Here is a 21,762-nt window from a genome sequence, read left to right as displayed (position 1 = left end):
GCTTACTCATGTAGATTCAATAAAACGCAAAATCACCCCCTAGTAGGCGTGGAGAATCATAGTTGAAGTAGGCTGAACTGTCTTTTGAATGATTTGTCGGATGAGCTGCCGCAGCTGAAGCGGCTAAATATTCACTCACTATATAATAGATATTTATGAATCGAGAGGTAGAGCCTATCCTCACATGAAATGCTACCAATGCAAGAATATATACATACTACAAAGCCACATGAACCTAGTGCAAACGAAAATTCAGAATTCGCGACACGCAGCCGCGACATGCAAAAGCCAAAATTGAGACTGTTACGCTTATACTGCACCAATTTTGTAGTACTTCAATTAGAGGTAAGTCTTTAAGTAAAATACTGTGGTGCGACTAGGGTTCACAAGAAATAAATACATCTTAAATTACAGTTGACGCTGAAATGCTTAATGTGAATGATAGTGAAAACGTAATTGTTGCATTTCACTACGATATAAAAGATGACAGTGAAATGTCCTTTTGGTAGGATACGCATTGCGCGTAATTGCTGATGCGAGATCTGAAATATCCCAGGTAACGCTTTGCAGACGGCTCAGAGAGCCAGACTGTCGTGGTCTTTCGCTCCAGGCATGCAATTTTATTGCATTCCTCGAGATGTAGGAATTCTCACCCAAATCACGTCGACGGGAAAGAGTGAGGGAAAATTCCTCCGAACAAGAGATGTGCTCATTTGTGACAGCCAGCGCACGAATGCAAAACACCCAATAAGATGTCTTCTTTAACTTTCATTTTGTTATTGCGACAGCAATTACATGGACACTCTCGACGTGTTTTCGCCCTCACTGTGTTGTTCCGTATAAAGTTCAAATCGCTACCTCCGTGTCGTATGTAGTGCGTGCGAGTGGAAGTGCGTGAGCCCGAGAATGAACGCTCATCTAACGTAGAGGAAACGCGCCTGCCGTCTTTAGTAGCGCGATGGAGGAGCGGCTGCATGGCTGCACACTTGGCTCAGCCGGTCGTGGTCCCGCGTGCTCCTCTTTGCAGTGATTGGCAGGTGATCTACACTTATGTAGTACGCGCCCTTGGTTTGCGAATAAGTGATGCAAAACACGAAGGTAGCTTCGCTCATTGCAGCGGCCGTGTTTCTTTGAAACGGCCTTCCTTTAAGTAACGCCAGATTAGGTGCTAGAGGAACTGGCTCTTAGCCCTTATCCGATAAGTATTCGGATTTGTTTCTATCGCATTCATTGTTTTGGCTTTGCGACAAAACTGTGACTTCTTTAACAGCCAAGCTGCTTAAGCTGTCGGCTACTTGTATTTCTACCCCCACCCCCTCCTTCCGTGTAAAGAACTATCATCATCACAAACTGGTGCTCTTTCATTCAATTACTTTACAGTAATAATTGAAAAAATTCTCAGGTGGGTATGTGCCGCGGGAATCTAATAACATCCACTTACCGTGTACAGCAGCTGTGATTGTCAAATGAAAACGATCGCGTGACCATGATATGTATGTAGAAAAGGATAGAAAGAGGGAGATAATTAAAGAGATAGAAAGAAAGAAAAACAAAAAAAGATAGAAAAAGTTAGCAATAGAAAAATTCTAGGGAGAGAAAGACACTGAAAGAAAGGAATAGAATTAAATAGATACGAGATATAAAGAGAATAAATAAAAAAAGGAATGAAGAGGAACAACAAAGGCCATCCGGCTGCGCGATGCCTTCAGGCTTGGCATCGCCAGGGCGAAGCTGCAGAAATATTTAAACGATTTACGGTGCTATTGTTACGTCATCAGCAACTCAGGTCAAGTTGAGCTTCTGTGACATGTCACAATTTCAGAGCAATTATTTACAAATAAACAACAAGAACACTCATGAAGAACTGAGATCGCTGCGACCACGCATTGCAATAGGCACCTGAATGGTGTGCGAGTTGCAAGACATTGCTATAGTTTCCAGGGCTTCTTTTTTTCTTTGTGTGCCTGAATTGAGCCCAACCCTGGACACTTTTATTAATGTCACTATGGCAATATACGACAAAAAGCAACGCTTTACTTTAGTCAACCAATAGTCAGGCGTCTCTTCGCCCCATTATCTATAATTTAATGCATATAGTGAAAAAATAAAACACGTGACCACAAAGAACTAACTCGCCTTTTAAGTGTAGCGGAAGCCAAAATACTGCTACTCGTATTGAGGATATAGGTGACTAAAGATAACACTACCGTTTTGTTTTATAAAAAAAGGACATATCATAAAGATGACGCAAGCACTTTCATTGCTACGTCTAGAATGTGCAAACTGCCAACCTGCTTGAACCTAAGGGTCTGCAGCATGTAATAAATAACAAATATATAAATAAATTAATACTTCCAGACACACAAAAAAAATTTAAAGCAAAGCAAGAAGTGAGCAATGAACATCCAGATGTAGCAAATATTTCAAGCGCTAGTTTGTATTATAATGAAAAAAGTATTTTTCTCAGTGACGAACACTGTTTTTACATACCCTAAACAAGATGGTTTTTTCAATCCAAAGTTAGAAATAGTGGCTGAGAGGCACCCTTTGTTTGCAAACTAGACAACGACTAGCGTTGGCTTTGCATAAACGAGTTAATTTAGAGTAAATGTCGATTACTTCTTGTCACTGCACCAATCCGCATACACAATTTGAGCAACAAAATTTAAAGAAAAATGGATTGGCTAGTAAATAGCAAAGGAACACCAGTAAAATTTAGTTTAATAATTTCACTTCACATTAAAATACAAAGATATTCAGCTTATCATCTTTGATCTAGTGGATATATCTCTTGGTCTTAAGGAGAGATGCTGCCGAATATACCAGGGAGGCTTTTCGTAACACTTATCTTGAGTTCACAGCGGAGTGGCGCGTCTTCCATCCGCACTCGCAAGCTTCTTTTGCCGATTCTCTCGCTGCTTTATTTCCAATCAAGCCAGCATAACATAATTTACAAAATTTTATCACCGTCGATTCTTGCAGCCTTTAAAAAACTCCCCAATTTTATTGAAGATTTTATGGTTTACTCCTTCGCCTTGCTCTTGCGCAATTGTAGGCTGTAAAACGGCGAACACGAGCAATCTGTCCTGAGGTTGACTTGTGAAAATAAATGCTCCCGATTCCTAAATAACGTACACTACTATAGCCGATAGTGCAGTAAAAAGACCAAAGCTGAGTGTGTGCTCAGCTCTTAATTATAATGTATCAAAAGAAAAGAATGGTAGAGAAGGAAAGCTAGGCAGGAAACCAGTCCAGGATAACCGGCTTTCTAGCCTACACGTAAGAAATGAAGATTGAAAGGAGAAAATGAAGGAGAGCAAAAAGACAGAAAGATAGCACAACACGTGCACAAGAACCTAGTCCGTAAGAGTCCAATAATCTGGCGTCAATAGGCACGTTGTCTCGTGGTTCTCGTACCACGTACGAGCGCTGTCTGCCAAAGCAGAGTAGACGCGTGATAGCTTTTGTTAAGTGGGCCAGTGGTTGGCCTTAGTGACTCACTCATACTGGGCTAATCAGTCCTCAACGTCTTCATAGACCTCACCGTGAAAGGTCTCGGGAATTTGAGGCTCCTCAACAGTAAGCTGTGAAGGCCCTCCAGTAGCCATTTCTCCAGGCACTTCTCCAGTTGGAGTAGTCCAGCACCTCCACCAATGTCGCGACGTGAAAATAACAGGATACAGGACGACGGTGCGACCAGGAAAAACAAGGCGTGTATTAACAGCACAAACAAGCTGCCGCTTCGACGTCGTCTTACTCGGAGGAACTGTGGGTGCGGCCTATGCTCATCACTTCGTTGTCCTCTGTCTTCTTGCCCGGCCTTTAACCGTGACATTAGCCTCCCATTCGAGAAAGCATCGTCCCGATGCTTTATGATGAAAGTGGTTTGTACTCATTGGAAATGCATGAGTTCATTCGGAGAAATAAGGTTTCATCTGAACAACGTGCACAACTTCTAGAGCACGCCTTCGACGCCTTAAGGAGTGCGCAGTATCAGGAACAACCTCATTATATAATGTCACTGAGACGGCGTAGAACTTTATAGGGCCCGAAGTACCGTCTTAACAGTTTTTATGAGAGGCCACGGTGTCGAATAGGAGTCCATACCCAAACTTACTCTCCTGGCTCGTATAAAACTGGTCGGTGACGAAGGTTCTACGGTCGTGAATCATAGTCCTGCTGGCGAATATACGTAGGCGTGCAAGTTGTCAGGCTTCTTTGGCAAGCTGGGTGATATAATCAGCATCCTTTTCGACGCTTTCGCACTCGTGCGGCAGCATAGCATCCAACATAGTGGTGACTTCACGACCGTGAAGAAGGCGGAATGGCGTTGTTCTTGTTGTTTCTTGATGAGCCGTCTTATAGGAGAACGTGACATACGGCAAGATCGCGTCCCAGTTTTTATGCTCCACATCGACGTACATGCAGAGCATATCCGCAAGTAAGAGCATTCGCTTGCGTAAGAGCATTCGCTTGCGAATAATACACCATTGTTCGCCGGTGGGATGTACCACTAAGTCTTAAAACCATCTGTAATAGTTCGACTGCGAATGGAGCTCCCCTGTCAGTTATTACCACTGCTGGAGCGCCATGCCTCAGCATTACATTCTCCACAAAAAATCGAGCTGCTTCACTTGCCGTGCCCCTCTCCAGAGCCTTGGTTTCGGCGTAACGAGTGAGGTAGTCGGTGGCTACAATAATCCATCTGGGACCTGCCGATGAGGTTGTAAATGGGCCCAAAAGATACATTCTGACTTGAGCGAATGGAGTAACAGGCACGTCAATAGGATGGAGGATGCCTGCTGGTTTGGCGGGTGGGACTTTTCTGCGCTGGCAATCAAGGCACGTCCGAACATAGTGTTGAACGGTCGCCGTCAGTTTTCGCCAGTAGTATTTCTGCCTCACTCTGCACAGCGTAAGCGCATATTAACCAAGTGGCCGGATGTTGGTTCATCATGGCATGCCTGTAATACTTCACTCCTTAGAGATGTTGGCACGACGAGTAAGTAGTTGTTTCCGTGTGACGTGGAGTTCATCTTATACAGTGAATCGTCGATACGCGGAAGTGCGTAGACGTCTTTTTTTGTCACCTGATTCAGCTTGCGGTAATCCACACAGAAACGTAAAGTGCCGTCTTGTTTCTTCACTAATACAAATGGCGAAGCCCAAGGGCGTTTCGACGGCTGAATAACGTCATATTCAAGCATCTGTCGCACCTGGTTTTTGATGGCTTCACGTTTCCGCTGAGCTACCCGGTACGGGTTTTGCCTGATGGGTCTGGTCATGTCGTCCGTTATAATTCAATGTTTCGTCAATGGCGTTTGATGGACCCTGGACGTTGAAGAGAAACAATCTTCAGACTGGTTAATAAGCTGCAGGATATACTTTGCTTCTGCGCCGGCAGCAAACTTGGGCCAATATCAACCGATAGAGGTACGGGGGCAGATCAGTTGAATTATCTTTCTCAAGAGTTAGGCAGTCTGTTCTCTCGGCGAGCTCTTCAATGTACGCGACTGCCATGCCCCTGGTTAGATGTCGGCGTTCAGAGCTGAAGTTCGTAACAAGGACATGCGTGTGTCCGCATTTTATGCCCACGACGCCTCTTTCGATAGAAAAACCATGGCTGAATAGCAGTGTTGAAATTTGCTCGGCGATGTTTTCAGAATTGCTCGACGTGTCAAATGTCACAGCCACGAGTGCACTCGACTGCGGTGGAATGGCTACGTCGTCGTCGAAGACGCGCAAAGGTTTCTGTCGCTGGTCTGTACAGGACCCATTCGAAACTTGATCTGGGGCCTTCCAAAACGTAACCGATCTCTCAGAAATGTTGATAACGGCTCCGTATTCACGCAGAAAGTCCATGCCCAAAATGAGACCTTTCCAGCACTCCGATAAAATTACGAAAGTAGCGACGAAATCTGAACTGCCGGTATTGATTCGAGCGGTACATTTGCCCAACGGCGTCCCCAATTGACCCCCTGCGGTTCTTATGTTTGGGCCCGTCCATATTGTTCTGACTGTCTTTAGGCAGTCGGCAAGTTTACGGCTGATTATAGTGAAGTCCGTGCCAGTATCTACCAGAGCTGTTACTGGGCATCCATCTATACAAATGTCTAAATTGGCACTTACGATTTCCGTTGATGTCGGTGGCGTCGTATCGTCCTTAGTATCGGTCGTCGTACGATCCGTGGTACCATCCATCGTATCGCGTCGTAGTGAAGATGTTGGGGGTGTGATAGCATCTCGACGGGCAACGTACAACCTTCCTTCCAAAGGTCGCTGCTGTTAGTTTCTCCAATGAGGACTAGGGGATCTGCCCCAGGCAACCTCGACGTAACTGCGCTGCTGCGGCGAGTTAAGTGCAGGTGAAGGAGAGTGGGGTCGACGATACGGCACATAGGGGACGTTAGTAGATCAATTTGTAATGTAAATGTGAAGAAAGAAAAGTGGGTGAAAAGATAACTTGCCGTTTGCAGAAACCGAGCCTGCGGCCTTCGAATAACGCGTTCGATGCTCTACCACTGAGCTACTATTGAGGCTATTCTCCCCGCAACATTATTATATATATATATATATATATATATATATATATATACTTCACATACCTCTCGTTCAACAAACCACGAACACGAAGAGTTTCTTCAGCACAGGCGACATATGTATCTTTTTCCGGATTCCTGGCACAGTAGGACGCAATGTGAGTCGAATAAGGCACCGCGGAGGCATCTATGGCTAAGACGCCATGGTGAAGCCCGAGGGAAGTCTGTCGTTGTACTTGACAACAGTTTTAGCCAACGATGCTTGGCGTCTGTCTGAATGCAGTGCGGCAATGTGATGACAGGAAGCATGTGCGAAATGTCTGACTTGCATTTTCATGACTTGAACCACTTTTTGAGTGTGCATTGAATGGACACGATCAATCACAACAGTTGCCTCTGATGACGTACGTCTGGACAAACTAAGGCACACTTTGAGGGTTTGCGCTTGGACTCCCTGCAGGACCCTATTTGTTTTGCGAGTATTGCTTAGCACCAGCAGCCTATAGATAAAAAAAACTGAAAAACAGCACTTTGTACCATCACGTCAGCACCATCACGTCTACTGACATCCCCCAAGTCTTTCATGCCAAGAACTTGAAGATCCGAGAAAATGCCGTCAAGCTCTGCTTCATGTAGAGCATGTGCGGTTCCAGCCGAGGTTCCTGCCGATGATTGCGCCAACAAACTTGTGAGCTCCACAGTAATAAATGGGCCACGAGTTGATTGAGATGACATGAGGCGCCATTGGTTTTAGAATGAAGGCCACTAGTGTACATTTTTCTGGTAATATGCTCAGGCATTGTTTGTACAAATAGCTCGCTGTAAAAATTTTTGCTCTTTGAAGCTGCGCGCGTATCTGACAAGGACACAGATGTCGTCTGCGTATATTGAAGAGGGGGAGGAAATAAATCAATGGAAGGACAGGGAGGTTAGCCAGTTTTTAGATCAGCTTGATGGTAGTAGGCAAGCATTGACCTAGGCCAAAAGTACGAGATTGAAAAGCGTCGGGCTGAGGACTCCACCTTGAGAGATGCCCTTGGAAGTATATTGGATCATCGTCTGTTGGCACAAAAAATGACTTCGCAGCCAGATACCTTGCAACACACAAAAACGTTTGGCCACCGAGGCCAGTAGCCGAAAGAGCGCCGAGAACGGCCTCATCTAAAACGTTATAATATGCGCCTTTAACATCAGGGAACAACTCTTCAGGTAGTTGCTTACGGGACTTTTTGTGTGGAACATATGAAACAAGGTGAACTACCTTGTTGATGAAAAAAACGGCCACGTCAAAAAACGGCCACTAAGTTCGAATAGATCTTAAAGTGCTCAAGATACCACTCCAAAAATCACGCGTTGCACGGCCCTTCCTACACAGCTGGCCAGTGCTATTCGGCGATACAAGGCGAGCTCGAGCGGAGACTTACCCTTCTTCAAGAGGGGCACCAAACAGCTTATTTTCTAGTCGTCAGGGACATTGCCATCCTGCCATGACGAGTTGTAAAGGCGCAACAACTCTCCTTGCACATTCTTTGAGGTTGCGCAACGCTCGGTATGTGATACCATCGTGCCAAGGAGAAGTAGAACGCCTGCAGAGAGCTAGTACTTCCTGGAGCTCCTTCATCGTTAAAGGAAGATCCACGTGGCTGTCACGAGAATGGGGGATGCCACTTACGGCTAGGGACGAGTCTGAACAAGTCGTATGGTTAGCCATCCACGCACAAAAATAATCTGTGACATCGATGTCTGGCCGCCCTTCAAAAAGCGTGAGCACTTAGAATAGAAACTACTGTTCGGGAAGGCGACGCAAACCTTGTAGCGTTTTCCAAGTGTGAGAAAGTGGCTTGTCGGGGTGTAGTATCTGGCAAAATGTTGTCCAACGTTCCAACGTTAATCTTTCCATGTGACGCTTAATTTTCTTTCGCACCCTCGTGGCTGCCCTGAGATCGTGGATTGGTTTTGTGCGCCGATACCGACACTCCATCAGGCGTCGAAGTGCTCGAATTCGCTCCAACTTTCTGTCAAAATTGTTTCGCGCGGTAGAGGTCATCATCAACGGGCAAGAGGCGTTTTTCATTATGCTGCTAGTTGTTTCTTCCAACCCAGATCATAGGTCCTCGCTGCAAGCCTCTTCCACGTCAAATTTGAAGGTGGTCCAGTCAATTGTTTGAATGGTCTTCTGTGTAACAATGGGCCTCAGTTGTTAAGGTAGATGGGAACGTAAGCGAGTGTATAACCCTATCGGAAAAGCTACCATATACTGGAAACCACTATGGTAATAGTGTACAGTGGCGGGTGGCATGTTGTGCGTTAGATGGCATAGTGAAAAGGAGGGTGGAGAGTGTGAGCAACATAGTGTATATAGTGGTAGGACATTGGGCCCACTATCGTGCGTATACTTGAAAGCAGCGAGGGAATGGTAGGTGAGGAAAATGACCGTGCACTATACAGGAGAAGCTACGCAAAACCACCATGGCGGCAAGGACTTCACATTCGACAGCATCGGAAGTGAAATTCCTTTAGGCCCTGAGGCTGTGACCACTAGCGTCGCCACTGTAGTCTTGCAACATTTTTCTTTCCTGGCATCGCGCCGCGCTGCCGCAACGTGGTCTTGGCGTGGTAATTCTGTTCCTGCTGAAGCGGATAATTTTTTTTTGCCTGCCGGTATTGTGTGTTTTATGGTGCGGTAATTAACTTAGGCGAAACTACTTCAATGAATATGACGTGCGGTATGTGGACAGTGAGTGAGCAGAAGCCGCCAGTTGCATCGTTGCGGCGATCTAGTGGCTAAGGTACTCGGGTGCTTACCCGCAGGTCGCAGGATCAAATTCCGGCTGCGGTGGCTGCATTTCCGATGGAGGCGGAAATGTTGTAGGCCCGTGCGCTCAGATTTGGGTGCATGTTAAAGAACCCCAGGTGGTCGAAATTTCCGTAGCCCTCCACTACAGCGTCTCTCATAATCATATGGTGGTTTTAGGACGTTAAACCCCACAAATAAATCAGAGGCCGCCAGTTCCCCAAGTACGACTCCTGTGTTGCTGATAAACGTAGTTAGTCTTGGCATGCCTCATCTTCTAATGCTTCGGCACACCGTCGTTAACAGCACCAGGTTAGCTTCTGACAACGCGTTCTGTGGCATGAAGAATTGACGTGACAGTTCGTGCACGTCGGAAACTCACCACATTGCCTCCAGATCGAGGAATGCCTGCAAATGGGGTTGTCAGCCAATGACGACTCCTCCCGTCACTCTAACACTGGCGTACGTCACAAGTGTACGCCACCAGCATGTTTTATTTATTTATTTTTGGTAGAGGTAGGTGGCTGTGAGTGTTACTGTGTCAGTGATATTGCATTATACTCATAGGCCTGCACAGAATTTCCCTTCAGGGGGGGGAGGGGCGCCTTCTCCTGTCCACTCGACTATAATTATTGTTGCTGTATGGCAAATATTGTTGCGTTTTTTTTTTTTGTCCCGGCCACCGGCTGCCCCACAGACAAACCACAAACAAGCTTTCTATACTCCTCCTCGTTTCCCTGACGGCGTATTCTTCCCCGTGCCACCGCTTTCCACATGCTGCCAGCCGGCGACTAGCCGTCTTCTTTTGGTCAAAAAGCCTGCCCGTTTTCGCCAAACTTTATCGCCAAGATGGTGCCGCATTACGCAGATATTTAGCTAACATCATTGCATTTGGTATAACTAAACTAAAAGAAATTTTGGGGGCTGGGAACCTGTGGGGCTCGATTAGTTGCATTGGCCGATATTTGCTTAGTGCTTATTCAGTGCCATTTGGGGAGGAAATATCGAACTCCTTACGCTATCACCTGTTCTGTTCTGTTCTGTTTTAACTGTTTTGCTGTGGAGAGGTTGAGGTGCCTGTTGCCTCAGCTACTCCATATCACAAAGTTCTGCAGCGAAAAATAAAATAATAATACAGAACGGTACCCAAAAATTAACAATAAGAAAAAAAAAGAAAAAAAGAAAAAAACATAATAGCACACTGAAACCAGTTCAAATATCATGCCAATACACTGTTTTCTTCACGCAGTTCACACAGTCATAAACTATTTACACGCACACCTTACTACTCTAATGTCAGTATATCCATGACCACACTTTACATAATACTCATCTCTGGCTGTCAGTCATAGGCGCTTGTCCAGTCCGGTCTCCACTGAAAAGTCTGTCAGGAAGATTATTGCCTTTTTCTGGAGATGCATCTCAGGCCATGGTCCAAGTAGTTTCTTTATTGTGAGGGGCCGTCTGTCCAAACTTGCTAATTTGTTCTTTAATTTTTCTCTTTTATTTGCGTATATAACGCACTCCAAAAGAATATGGCGAACATTTTCTTCTGCATGACCACAATGGCATTCCGGTGAGTTGGCTCGATGTATCTTGTGCAGGAAGCTGTTTGTGTATGCTACTTCCAATCTAAGTCGGTGGATCAATGCCTCTAGGTGTCGTGGGAGGTCTGTCGCTATGGAAAATTTTCTGTGTGGATCAACTTCATAAAGTACCGTTTCCTTTGATTTAGGGTTCTCAAACCACTACTCCATCAAACAATAATTAGCTCCTTGCGATATAAAATGCCGAATATCCGCCCCAGACATAGGGATTGCGCAATCCCGTCCTTCCTTCAATGCTTTCTTCGCGAGACTATCAGCATCTTTATTTTTCTTTATTCCAATGTGGCTGGGTATCCATGGTGATACGATGTTGTGACCCTGCGATGAGGCATATTCCACAGTTTCTGCGATACATTGTGCTATTTCACCATTTTTGTAAGGTGATCTCACATTTCTCATTAGCTGAAGAGCAGGTTTGCTATCAGTGCATATCACCCGTTTTCGTGGCTCAGGATTCTCGCAGATAAGCTTAACTGCTTCAAAGATAGCCACCAATTCTGCTGTCGTCGAGGAAGATTTGTGTGATACTTTGTACATCTTCTTTTTCTGAATTTCGGGTATAAAGACCGCACAGGCTGACGCTTCTTCTGTGCATGATCCGTCTGTATATATCTTCGTTTTTTCATTATGCATTACATGAAGCTGATGAAGTTCTGTGCACTTTTATGTTTTTTTTTGTTTCAGAACCAACAAGAATTTGATCAGAAGCCGCACCTGAAAGATAAGAATGTGTTCCAGATGGGCTTCGACGGAAGGCGGGGGTGAAGGGGAGGGTGCAAGTAACGTGATCTTGCCAGCTGTGTAGCTCCGTTGGCTGGCTTCCGGCATCGTGCTGTGTGAATTTGATTTGCCACTGCATTGTGAGTAAGTTTAGGCTGTGGTTCTGTTATGTTTTTTTTTGCTCTGTTTGGGCTAGCGGATCGTGTGTTTATATGGAAGGTTATTTCCCTACATAAGTAACAGTGATTTTAACGAGATTTAGTTCAAAAGCTGCCTTCAAGTAACGCTGCCTGCTTGTTGCGAGGGCTACTGGGAATGCCGACAGAATTTTGTTTACGGCGGCTTGGGAAACAAATAAAGAATACCACAATAACAGCCGGTAAAAGCTGACCAGTTCAAGTGATTGGTAGTAAGATTGTACTGCGTCATGGAAGGCACGTTTAAACTACGCGAAGACAGCACAATAGAACATAGGAACACACGCATCAAGCGCTGAATATAAACACACTGATTGCTTCTTGTGTGTGTCTATTTCCATGTTCTAATGTGTTGTCCTCACCCAGATTAAGCGTTCAATTTCAAGTGGCTTGGAGAAATGAATCTCTTTGTAATAACTTCAACCGGTGCCACCGAAGGACTACCGTAATGCAGAGATGAAGAACTTCTGGTAAAGTTTTCTGCAAAAGCTCTTTGTATTGGCAAAGGAGTAAGCAAATCAAGAAATGTGTAAAAGTGAATAATGTATTCCCCGAGTGAGGCTGTTTGTTGTTTGGTGCAATCACTATATATTGCCTGTGTGGCTTCAAAACACAAGTCGAAAATTTGTTTTCTGTGCTTAACTTCCCTCATGTGTATTCACTGCCCGTTGCCCATCTGCCAACCTCATCCATCATCGACTCTCCGCCACCATCCGCTATCAAGTAGCCGCTATCGAGTATCCACCCACAAAATAATTCACTAATATGGTGGATGGTGGTTTCAAATATGCCTCCTTCAAATATGTTCTCCTTTGTGCACAGCAACCCTCTGTAAACTATATATTTTTTTCAATTTTCAAGATTCGTTACTATGGAGCTGGCGCAGTACTAACTTAGCCAAGGCATTCAGTGAAATTTCATATATTGAAGTCAATAGATTCATTAAATAAAAAGAAAAAAAGCTCATAGCTTGGTTTGGATTGCTTTGACACTTTGATAAAAATGGTGCACGGAATTTACAAACGACTACTTGTGAGCCTGGCACAATGGAACGATTACGTTTCAATACTATCTCGTTTTCTGCTTTCACAGGTGTTCCGAGTAACGTTACAACGATGTGCTTACCGGCACCATCCGGTCATGAATGGTGGTCACTGAAAAGAATTGAAAGGATCAAGAAAGTAAAGACATAAGGCACGAATGCAATTGAGAGAAGAAATTTTTAAGATTATATCTGCCTAGAATAAAGCAGCCTTTCAGTGAAAGCGCTTTAAATATGGTTGCCACAAAGGATGTATACCTTTGAATGGTATAACAATGTCTGAGTCTTTTTCAATGAGGTTACAGGAGACTGTCGAGCTTATTCGGTGACTTGCGTGCTCGATGTTATCTTTGGTTTATCTTCACAAACTCAGATAGATTTTATTAGAGAATAGACACAACTTGCGCTTTGAACATGATGCTTCATGGGCTACCTGTACTGATTACATTCATGAAAGTTTAGGAGGCGGTAATTGCAGCTCCTCCTAAACAATTGAGTCATCTAGGTCGGAATGCAGACAACACCCTTTTATTTTTCAATTATAGGAACACAGTTGTCCGTGATGTAACGCTGTTTTTAGTCGAAAACCAAGCACGCGCAGTTGCAACGAATGGAAGGACAGATTATGTCATTAAAATTTTAGTGTGCATATGCGTTAATTTCGATTAGTTACAACAGAAAAGAATACCCCCCCCCCCCGCTATCATATAACTGGATCTGTGTATACGAAGCGGTCTTAGCAGCAGTGCAAGGACCATGGTATTCGAGAGGACCACCTTTAATTGAACCCTACCATAATTCAATTACATACCTTGACTCAGTAATAAATGCCGCAGGCTACTGAATCTTCACACAGAGACATTATATATTTCAAAGCAATTACTTCAATAAAAGGCATAATTCGAAAAGAAATTCCCGCTTTTTTTGTGTATGAACATAGCGTAAAAAAAGGGGCGAGCCTAATTTAATCGATAGCTGCCCTTGTGTTGTTCAAACAAGGCTTGTTCAGGCCCAAGAAAAGTGGTTACAGGGTTACAGCTAAATATTTGCCCTGGTTGAAGCCAAATATTTGGCCCGGAAGCAATTTCAGGCTGAGGACAAACACCGATATAGCTTATTTTAGTTTCTCATCGGTAAACATGTCTCAGTGCAGTGTCTTTCCGTCAGTACCCAGGTCTTTGGTTAGCGCGCAGTAAATATTCATATTTATATACCACAGAATCAGTAGTTGGCTCAGGTTTTACTCTGATCTACAGCTTTAGACGAAACACAAGCGTGGCGTCAATATTATTCTCGCTATTCGTATACCAGTAAAACGCACCAATATTCTCATGAAAGGACAACAGGATCAGTTTAAATGTAATTTGCCACCATAATCATCAGCTTATTTTCAAGGGCCCCGTCCGATATTTTTTAACACTCTTCAAGTAAACAAGCGCATCGTGTTCAGAATACCGCGATGATCACCGATGCCACATGTAACAGCGCTATACGAGCCGTGGGCGCTTCACAAGTTTCAAGAAACAATGCCTTCTTTTCTCCGGGCCTTTATGACATTTATGGGGACGTACTCGAGGTCGACATGTTGCATCAGTAATGCTGTTGAGAATCGATACTACGGTGTGTCTAACAAGAACCAAAGAGTTACAATTAGTTTGCAGCAGCTGCCCGTGCTACTTGCTGTTCTTCGTCATTCAGCCCGCGAGTCTGCGCTTGAGAATTTGAAACTGTGGCGCGTAGCACAACTGCTGAATCGCTACGTATACTAACACAGGGTTCATACCGACATGGGCTGGTACGGCAACAGCAGCAGGCGGCTGAAGAAGTTGCGAAGTTGGAGTATCGGTAACCGGAAGAGTGTGTCGGGGATCACGACTGTCACGTGAGAATGTGAGGGGCACCCGGCGAAGAGGGTAAAGCGGCCTAGGCAGAGGAGACCAGCTGAATAACGGAGGAAAAGAAACAGCTAAACAATCGCAGTGTATTGATAATTAAGTGCATGTAAGCAAGCTATTGCGGCAGCGTTCCGAAAAATTCTCATGGCACGTGTTCACTGTAGACTACTCATGCACATCTACAACACCACACCTGAATTTCGACCTCTGGGTGGTTTAGGGGCCCTTTAATATGAAAAAGCTTGCAGGCCCACAAACGCCTCCTCTTTTTTCTTTCATTTTCACAGCCACATGAGTTAACTTTATCTCATCATGTGCGTTTTATGCTTGCGTGTCTGCGTGTGTGCGTGCTGCGCGCGAGGTTGACGCATGTGGGGCGCGTTCATTATTCGAGAGAATCAGTGTGAATTTCGGTGCGTTCGACTTTAATGCAGCAGAAATTGAGCTCTTTTCCTCACATTAGATTTTATTGAAAGCTCAAGAGAAAGGAAAATCTGTCAAACTTCGGACACATGGAATCCCCGTTGACGGGGACCATGCGTATTCCACGCCAACGACGTTATACTATATCCCATTTAGCTAAGTGCCGGTTCCACTGAAGGGACTGCTAATTACAGCTACAACGAATTACAAATATGTATATCAAATAGTCACTGGTTTTTGTGCGTATTTCCAATTACTATGGGTATGCATGCCACTCACGTTGTTTCTTGCACTCGGGCGCTCGGCCACTCCAGCCACCGTCGCCCTGGCACATGCGCTCCTTGGGGCCGGACATCCAGAATTTGTCGGCGCACTCGTAGTACACACGTGCCCCGAAGTAGTCGCCACTCACCCGGAACTGGCCGTTCTTCAGTGGCTCCAACTCGTCGCAGTTTAAATCTGCAAAATTCGTGCGTAAGCGGAGAAAGGACTGTTAGTACTCGAGTGCAGCAATTCTACTCAGCTTCCGCCATAATCCCCAATGCCGCTCACAACAACGTCCGGATAAATAGTTAATTAGTGCCACCCTTCACCACCAACAAAGGCTTTGGAAAAATAAAAGCAAAAGCTCGGAAAAATACTTCTTGTTCATTGCTCTGCGATTGCTTTATTTACGCTACTCGCATGCTGATGAACATGCCACTGCTTTCATCACGTGCTTAATAAATAAAAAAAAGACTCTGTAAAGCCACGTACCTTGATAACAGCGCTCAAGCATTATGAAATAAATATGAATGTCGGACTATTTAGAAATGATACGCCCATGGTCGGTTTTTGTTTTGGAAGCGTGCATTTACTCTCGTTTAGTGGAGCCATGAAGCTAATTTATTATCATTTTGCCCATATCTACAAATTACTAATTAGCGTTAATAAATTACCAATAATAATTAAAAAGGTAGTTATACCTGATATTACTCCATCAGGTTAATAAATGATGCACAATGAGGTTTTATTTTGTTCACCCCTGCTGCCTACCCATATCAAGCCAAAGCTGCCGCTGTGCCTTTCTTTGCCGCCTTTAGCGTGTACTATATGTACGTAAAGACTGCCGTTGCTGAAACATCTCATATTGTGGCTTTGCTGAAGATATCGTCTAACACAGCTATATATGAGGACTTTCGGCAACTTCACTCGAACGTCAGTGTATTCAAAGGTGGCATCACGATAGGGATGCCATAGATGCCGTATATAGCTTTGGCGTAGCCAGAAAGAAAAGGGGCTGCCCCCGATACCCCCCTCCCCCGAAATTTTTAATTTTGCATGAACAATCGTGAAAGTTGGTTGATCTTCCTGAAAAATTTCTGGCTACGTTCCTCCAATATACGGTATTATGATTTTGTAAGTAACAAATGATCAGTCACTATGGAGGCCTATGTTGTTCCTCGTCAGTATATGTCGGCAGTATACATGATTTGGTGTACAAGCCACACTGTAAAAAGCGCACGAACAACAACGGAGAACATTAGGCATCAGTTCACCCAGGAAAATTAATCCTATATATGCGTTGCCGAAACAGTAAAAGTGTGCTGATAATAAAAAAGGCTGGGAAGTTGACCATGACTAAGCCCTATCAGATAGCCAATTCACGCAGTAAGTCAAGGCAGCGTGCCTGAAGGTCGTTCTAATCATCTTTGCTTTTAGTGGAAAAAAGAATGTTTTGGGAGATCTATGGCGCAGCTTTTCTTTGACGAACCTATGAACGCTGCTCCCGGAGGGTCAAGCGGAACATGCAACCAGGAGCAAATTAGAGGTAGAAACACCAAAATAAAAAAAGTTCTGGCAACTTCGGACTGGTGCCAAGCCCAAAGGTAGACCGCAGCTGATTTCCTGTTCTCGTTTTTGTTCCTGTTACTATATATTTCTTTTTTTATTTGCCTCTTTATTCTCTTTCTGGCTCTTTCTACATATATTTTTCTGTCTTTCAGATTTTTACTTCGGATTCTCTCTTGCTCTAACTTTTTCTGCCGTTTTCTATTTTCATATCTTTCTCCGCCTCTTTATTTCTCTCTGTTTCTTTGTTTCTCTTTATTTCTGTGTTCCTTTCTATTTAGGTCTTGGTCTCTGTTTTTCCGAACTCTTTTTCGATCATGTCTTTTTTTGTATGATATTTCTATCTCTTTTTTGCGTCTATCTATCTTATTAAGTTCTCATTCCCTTTACTTCATTCTATTATTTCCTTGTCTTTCTTTCGTTCGCATTTTATCCCCCCTCTCTCCCTCTCTAATTTTTTCCTATTTACATTTATATCTGTACGCCTTCTTCTTTCTAATTCTATTCCGTGTGTCCCGTGCAGCACTTTTTGTTTTCATTTAACGCTCACACCTGCCGTACTCGTGGTTTTCCTATACACGGACACACACACAAAGAGAGTTTTTACGGCTGGCATTAACAGCTGCGCTGTTGAATAATCAAAGAGGGAAGGATGTGCTGGTTGCGTTCACCCCTTCATAGATGCAGTGCAGCCATGACTGTCAAGGGAATGGTGCGCGCCACTGAGAACGTACGTATGAAGGGAAACATCGACATAATGGACGCCGCACACGGTCCGGGCAGATCCTCAGCACCATTACTCGCGTGTTCAAGAGCTGCGGAAGATGTCAAATATTCATGCACATCTTCTTTCCCCGTTGAAAGCTGCTGTAAATGAAGCATGAGTTACCTGACCTAACTCAACACGAGGTCTAACAGCATTCCCCAGAACTATAGAGTGAACAGCAAAGTGAAAAGTGTCATGTAGGTTTATAACATAAAAATCTGTTGACTTCGAATAGCGAAACGCCAAAACGATAATATCAATGACGGTGATATGACAGTGACAACGTCAACGACATGAAGTCACTAGTCACGACGGCAAAGCGACGCATGCCATGGCGCAAGGGAAATCCTGACATAATAATCTCCTGAAGCTCCTACAAGTGATACGCTAACGCACTTTACAGAGACGTGCTATTATTCTAATTTAGTTTTCTCTTTTCTTTATGAACAGCATTGTGCCTTGTCGATCCTTATTGAAACACGATATGAAAAATTATGCTTTGTAATAGCTTCATTGAAAGATCGTTCTCGCCAGATATGAGTGATATATGACATTGCAAAAAAATGAATAGCCAACAAAATATTTTCTATATATTAGCCAGCGTTTACATTTGCTAACCGTTCATATGTTCCAGGCGAGAAGCTAGAACCTCTACAATTTTGAAAGTTGAGTGCCGGCTCTCGATCAGTTGTAAAGAAACGTGTAAAGAAACGAATGAAAAAGAACGCCTTCCCATGTAAAGCTGTCCAAGGGGCCTTCAAAGGTTAAAAGTATATGATGATTACGATGACGCATCGGTGGTAGCTCCTCGTAGAGTTAATGTTTTTTTTTACAGAAAAAGTGTAGTGGGCCTTGAATTTCGTCTCGAAAAAAAAAAACACGTTAACAGATCATTGGAGTTAGGAGACATTCATTCAGTATTATGAAACTTGTTTCTTTGCTCTAACTGTTCAGAAGTACAAAATGCATTGTCCTCTAGTGACGCTTCCGCACAATCATACAGAAAGAAGACAACAAGGAGCTTGTCTATAAAGCTCCAAGGCCGCTGCAAGAAAATGTCAATACTTTAATTTCAATTTGATGATTTCAGTTGATGTGACCTGACGGTTTTTGTTTTTCTTTAAGAGCGCAAAACAGAAACGAGCGTAACGGAAAGAATAGACCGAAGCAAAATAAGGTAAACTAGTGTGAACGCCGAAAACGTTGTCGCGTATACAGTGCGCAGTTTATCAAGCTTCTTTGTCACGCCTTATAGGGCGTAATTTAAGGTGCAAATAATTACGGTGAAGTAGGAATTTGACCAAAATTGCTGGACCCTTTTCACTTGCCCTCTGCTTTGTGATTGGACGAAAATAGCGAACGAAAAAGCTTATTTTCCTGCTACCTTTTTTAAAGGCATGCACCCACGTTATCACTATAAGAAAGCTTGACATTCAGTTGAAATAAAAGTTATGAAATAATATGTGAACTCAGTCCTACTAAAGAAAGAACGGCACACCACACGCAGTACCTTCAAACATGCACGCGTAGTGTACGTGTGCATTCACAAAAATACAAGAGTGGAGAAAAGCAAAATGAAAACAGCTGCGCTCACCTATGTTCTTTACCGAATTCAAGCTATGCAGTTAGGCATTATGAAAGAACTAGCCCAGCAACCAATTCTCTTACGATGCGCTCTATTACAAAGGAGGAAACGGAACGAGTGCTCATGGGCGCTGAATGGAGGCTCGTTTCCCGCGTCCCGCCTTGTTATTGTTTTGCCTCCATCTCGCATTACTTTGGAGCAGCACTTTTTGGCACCGCTTTTTCATTTTCCACGTAAAACCGGTAGACCAAAGATATTCGAATAAAAAAGGCAGAAAATGAAGGAAAAGCAAGTATTCCGCAAGGTGCACGTGCGAGCCTACAAGCTTTCGATGACGACACATACGCGCTTAGAACGAAAAATAGCATCGTCCAAACATGCAATGCGAGAGCATGGCTAACGATTGTACAAAAAAAAGAATAACCAAGAAGAATGGAACGTAAGCAAGATGTTGCTTTCCGGCATTCCTACGTGCGTGTACGAGGAATTCCTCTAATGCAGAACTAACGAATGATTTCAGGATTTATTGGCTAAGCTAACACCCTGCAGATAGAAAATTAGAAACCGTGCGAGCATTGGAATACGGTTACTACACTTTCGGGGATCTCGACTTATATATCTCGAAAATAGTTCTGAAATTATTTCTCAAAAATCATAGGCACCATATTCTCTATAGATCCAGCAGGCGCTGAACTGAGAACTAAAAAGGAAGCATCTTCTAAGCATAGAACTATAAAACTACGTTGTGCAAAAGGTATAAAAAGTCAAGCAGAACCACCTTACAGAACAAGAAGCTTGAAGTATAGACACTTATAGCAGATACCATTGCCGGGTACGGGTGGTGTGTTCGCATACGTTTTTTTCTTATTTTCCACAAAAGCCATGCTTTTATAATTTCGTTTTGAGCGAGAATGCCATTACTACTGCTAGAGCTGCTCATTCCGCACCTTGCTTTGGCTTTCAGACTGCAAACACGCGGAAAGTCAAGATAAATGAATGGGCATGAAAACGAGTGCTTCCATATATTTTATTTCTTAGAGGGACAGGGACAAAATGTACTACACGGAAATCATGGCTAGCGGTGGAAGAATTTTGACCATGTCGAGGAATGCGTGAAGTATGGGATATTCCCCAAAGGTGGCATGGGAGGAGGTAAGAGACTGGAAAGAAGAAAAATGACCGGCTAGGAATGCCTTATTTTTTCACTGCTTTTCACCTACGTCCCGTACGGTTAGACATACCACGTATGAGCCCACAACTTTTTCTTCATGTTCTTTAATTCGTTCTTTTGGCAATCGTTGGTGCGCTTCCAAACGATAATACGAGTCATTGCGGGTCCTATTTCGTGGTGCCCAACAGAGCCGAAATTACAGTTGTTTATTCAACTTCCCAAAGAACGTGTAAGCAGTTACTTTATTTTTCTCGCTTACTGTAAGCGATAGTACGCTGGTAAAATACGACGACTCAGCGCACTTCATACTTAAATATGGGATATATAAAGAAATTAAAATGGAACCCATGGACGCCAACAGAGGCAGAGTCCTTCTGATTACCCTTCATATAAGGAAGGGGAAAACGAAAAGAGAACACAGACGGAAAGCCAAGAGTTAACTACCTTAGACGCATTGACAGTAATAGAATCTACAGCACTTTGTCGCCAAAGGTCACTCAGTTTCGTTATCTTCAGGGATGAGGGCCTTCCGCAGCCGTGATACGTGAGACCAGAGACCATCGTTTCTTTAACAAAATATTAGTCTTTGTAACTTATTTTTGTCTAGCTTGTTTAGCGTATAGAGCAAACGTTTCGTCTTCTAAGGACAAAATGTGCCCATAAATTGTCAGTTTCCTCGCAACTTCATATTTCGAAATCGGCAATATCCGTGAATTTCCAATGAGTAACCGTTCGCGAATGTGAGGTTCGTTAATGACTGGGCATACGTTTCCTTAAATTTGTAAGAAACCAGTCGGTGCAGTTGCAGAGATACGGGTCGCGTGAATGCAAAGAATAGAAAGATTACTCGCCGTAGGATGACACGTTGTTAAGCTCGCGAGTGAGGGTTCAATTACCGGCCATGGCGGCCACATTTCTACGGGGGCGCAATGCAAAGAACAACCATGTTATTCACTTAGGCGCACGCTAAAGAACCCAAGGTAATCAAACTTTCCAGAGCGCCCCCACCCACTACCCCATCCCCCAGCCCACACACGCACTACGACGTCTCTCATAATCATATCGTGGTTATGGGGAACAAAAAGCCAACAATTATTACTATTATTAAGAATGTGCTCCACAAGGTAATCATTTGTGAAATGATTTCCTAGATAATTTTGTGTCAGAGCAAGACCACGCAATATTCCTAAAAT

General features: G+C 43.8%; 1 protein-coding gene across 1 annotated transcript in view; it reads right to left on the bottom strand.

The window, feature by feature from the left end:
• Nucleotides 1–15,621, bottom strand: part of LOC142775200 (sushi, von Willebrand factor type A, EGF and pentraxin domain-containing protein 1-like) — a 258,013-nt gene extending 242,392 nt beyond the window's left edge. The window contains exon 1 of the mRNA XM_075876543.1: nt 15,497–15,621. Within this exon, the coding sequence (XP_075732658.1) occupies nt 15,497–15,572 (76 nt within the window). The 5' untranslated portion in view covers nt 15,573–15,621. The remainder of the gene's footprint in view (nt 1–15,496) is intronic.
• Nucleotides 15,622–21,762: the final 6,141 nt, after the last annotated feature.

This window comes from Rhipicephalus microplus, chromosome X (assembly GCF_043290135.1).
Source record: "Rhipicephalus microplus isolate Deutch F79 chromosome X, USDA_Rmic, whole genome shotgun sequence".
NCBI lineage: Eukaryota > Metazoa > Arthropoda > Arachnida > Ixodida > Ixodidae > Rhipicephalus > Rhipicephalus microplus.
The sequence above is the reverse complement of the archived record's forward strand: the minus strand, read 5'-3'. Positions and strand labels throughout refer to the sequence as shown.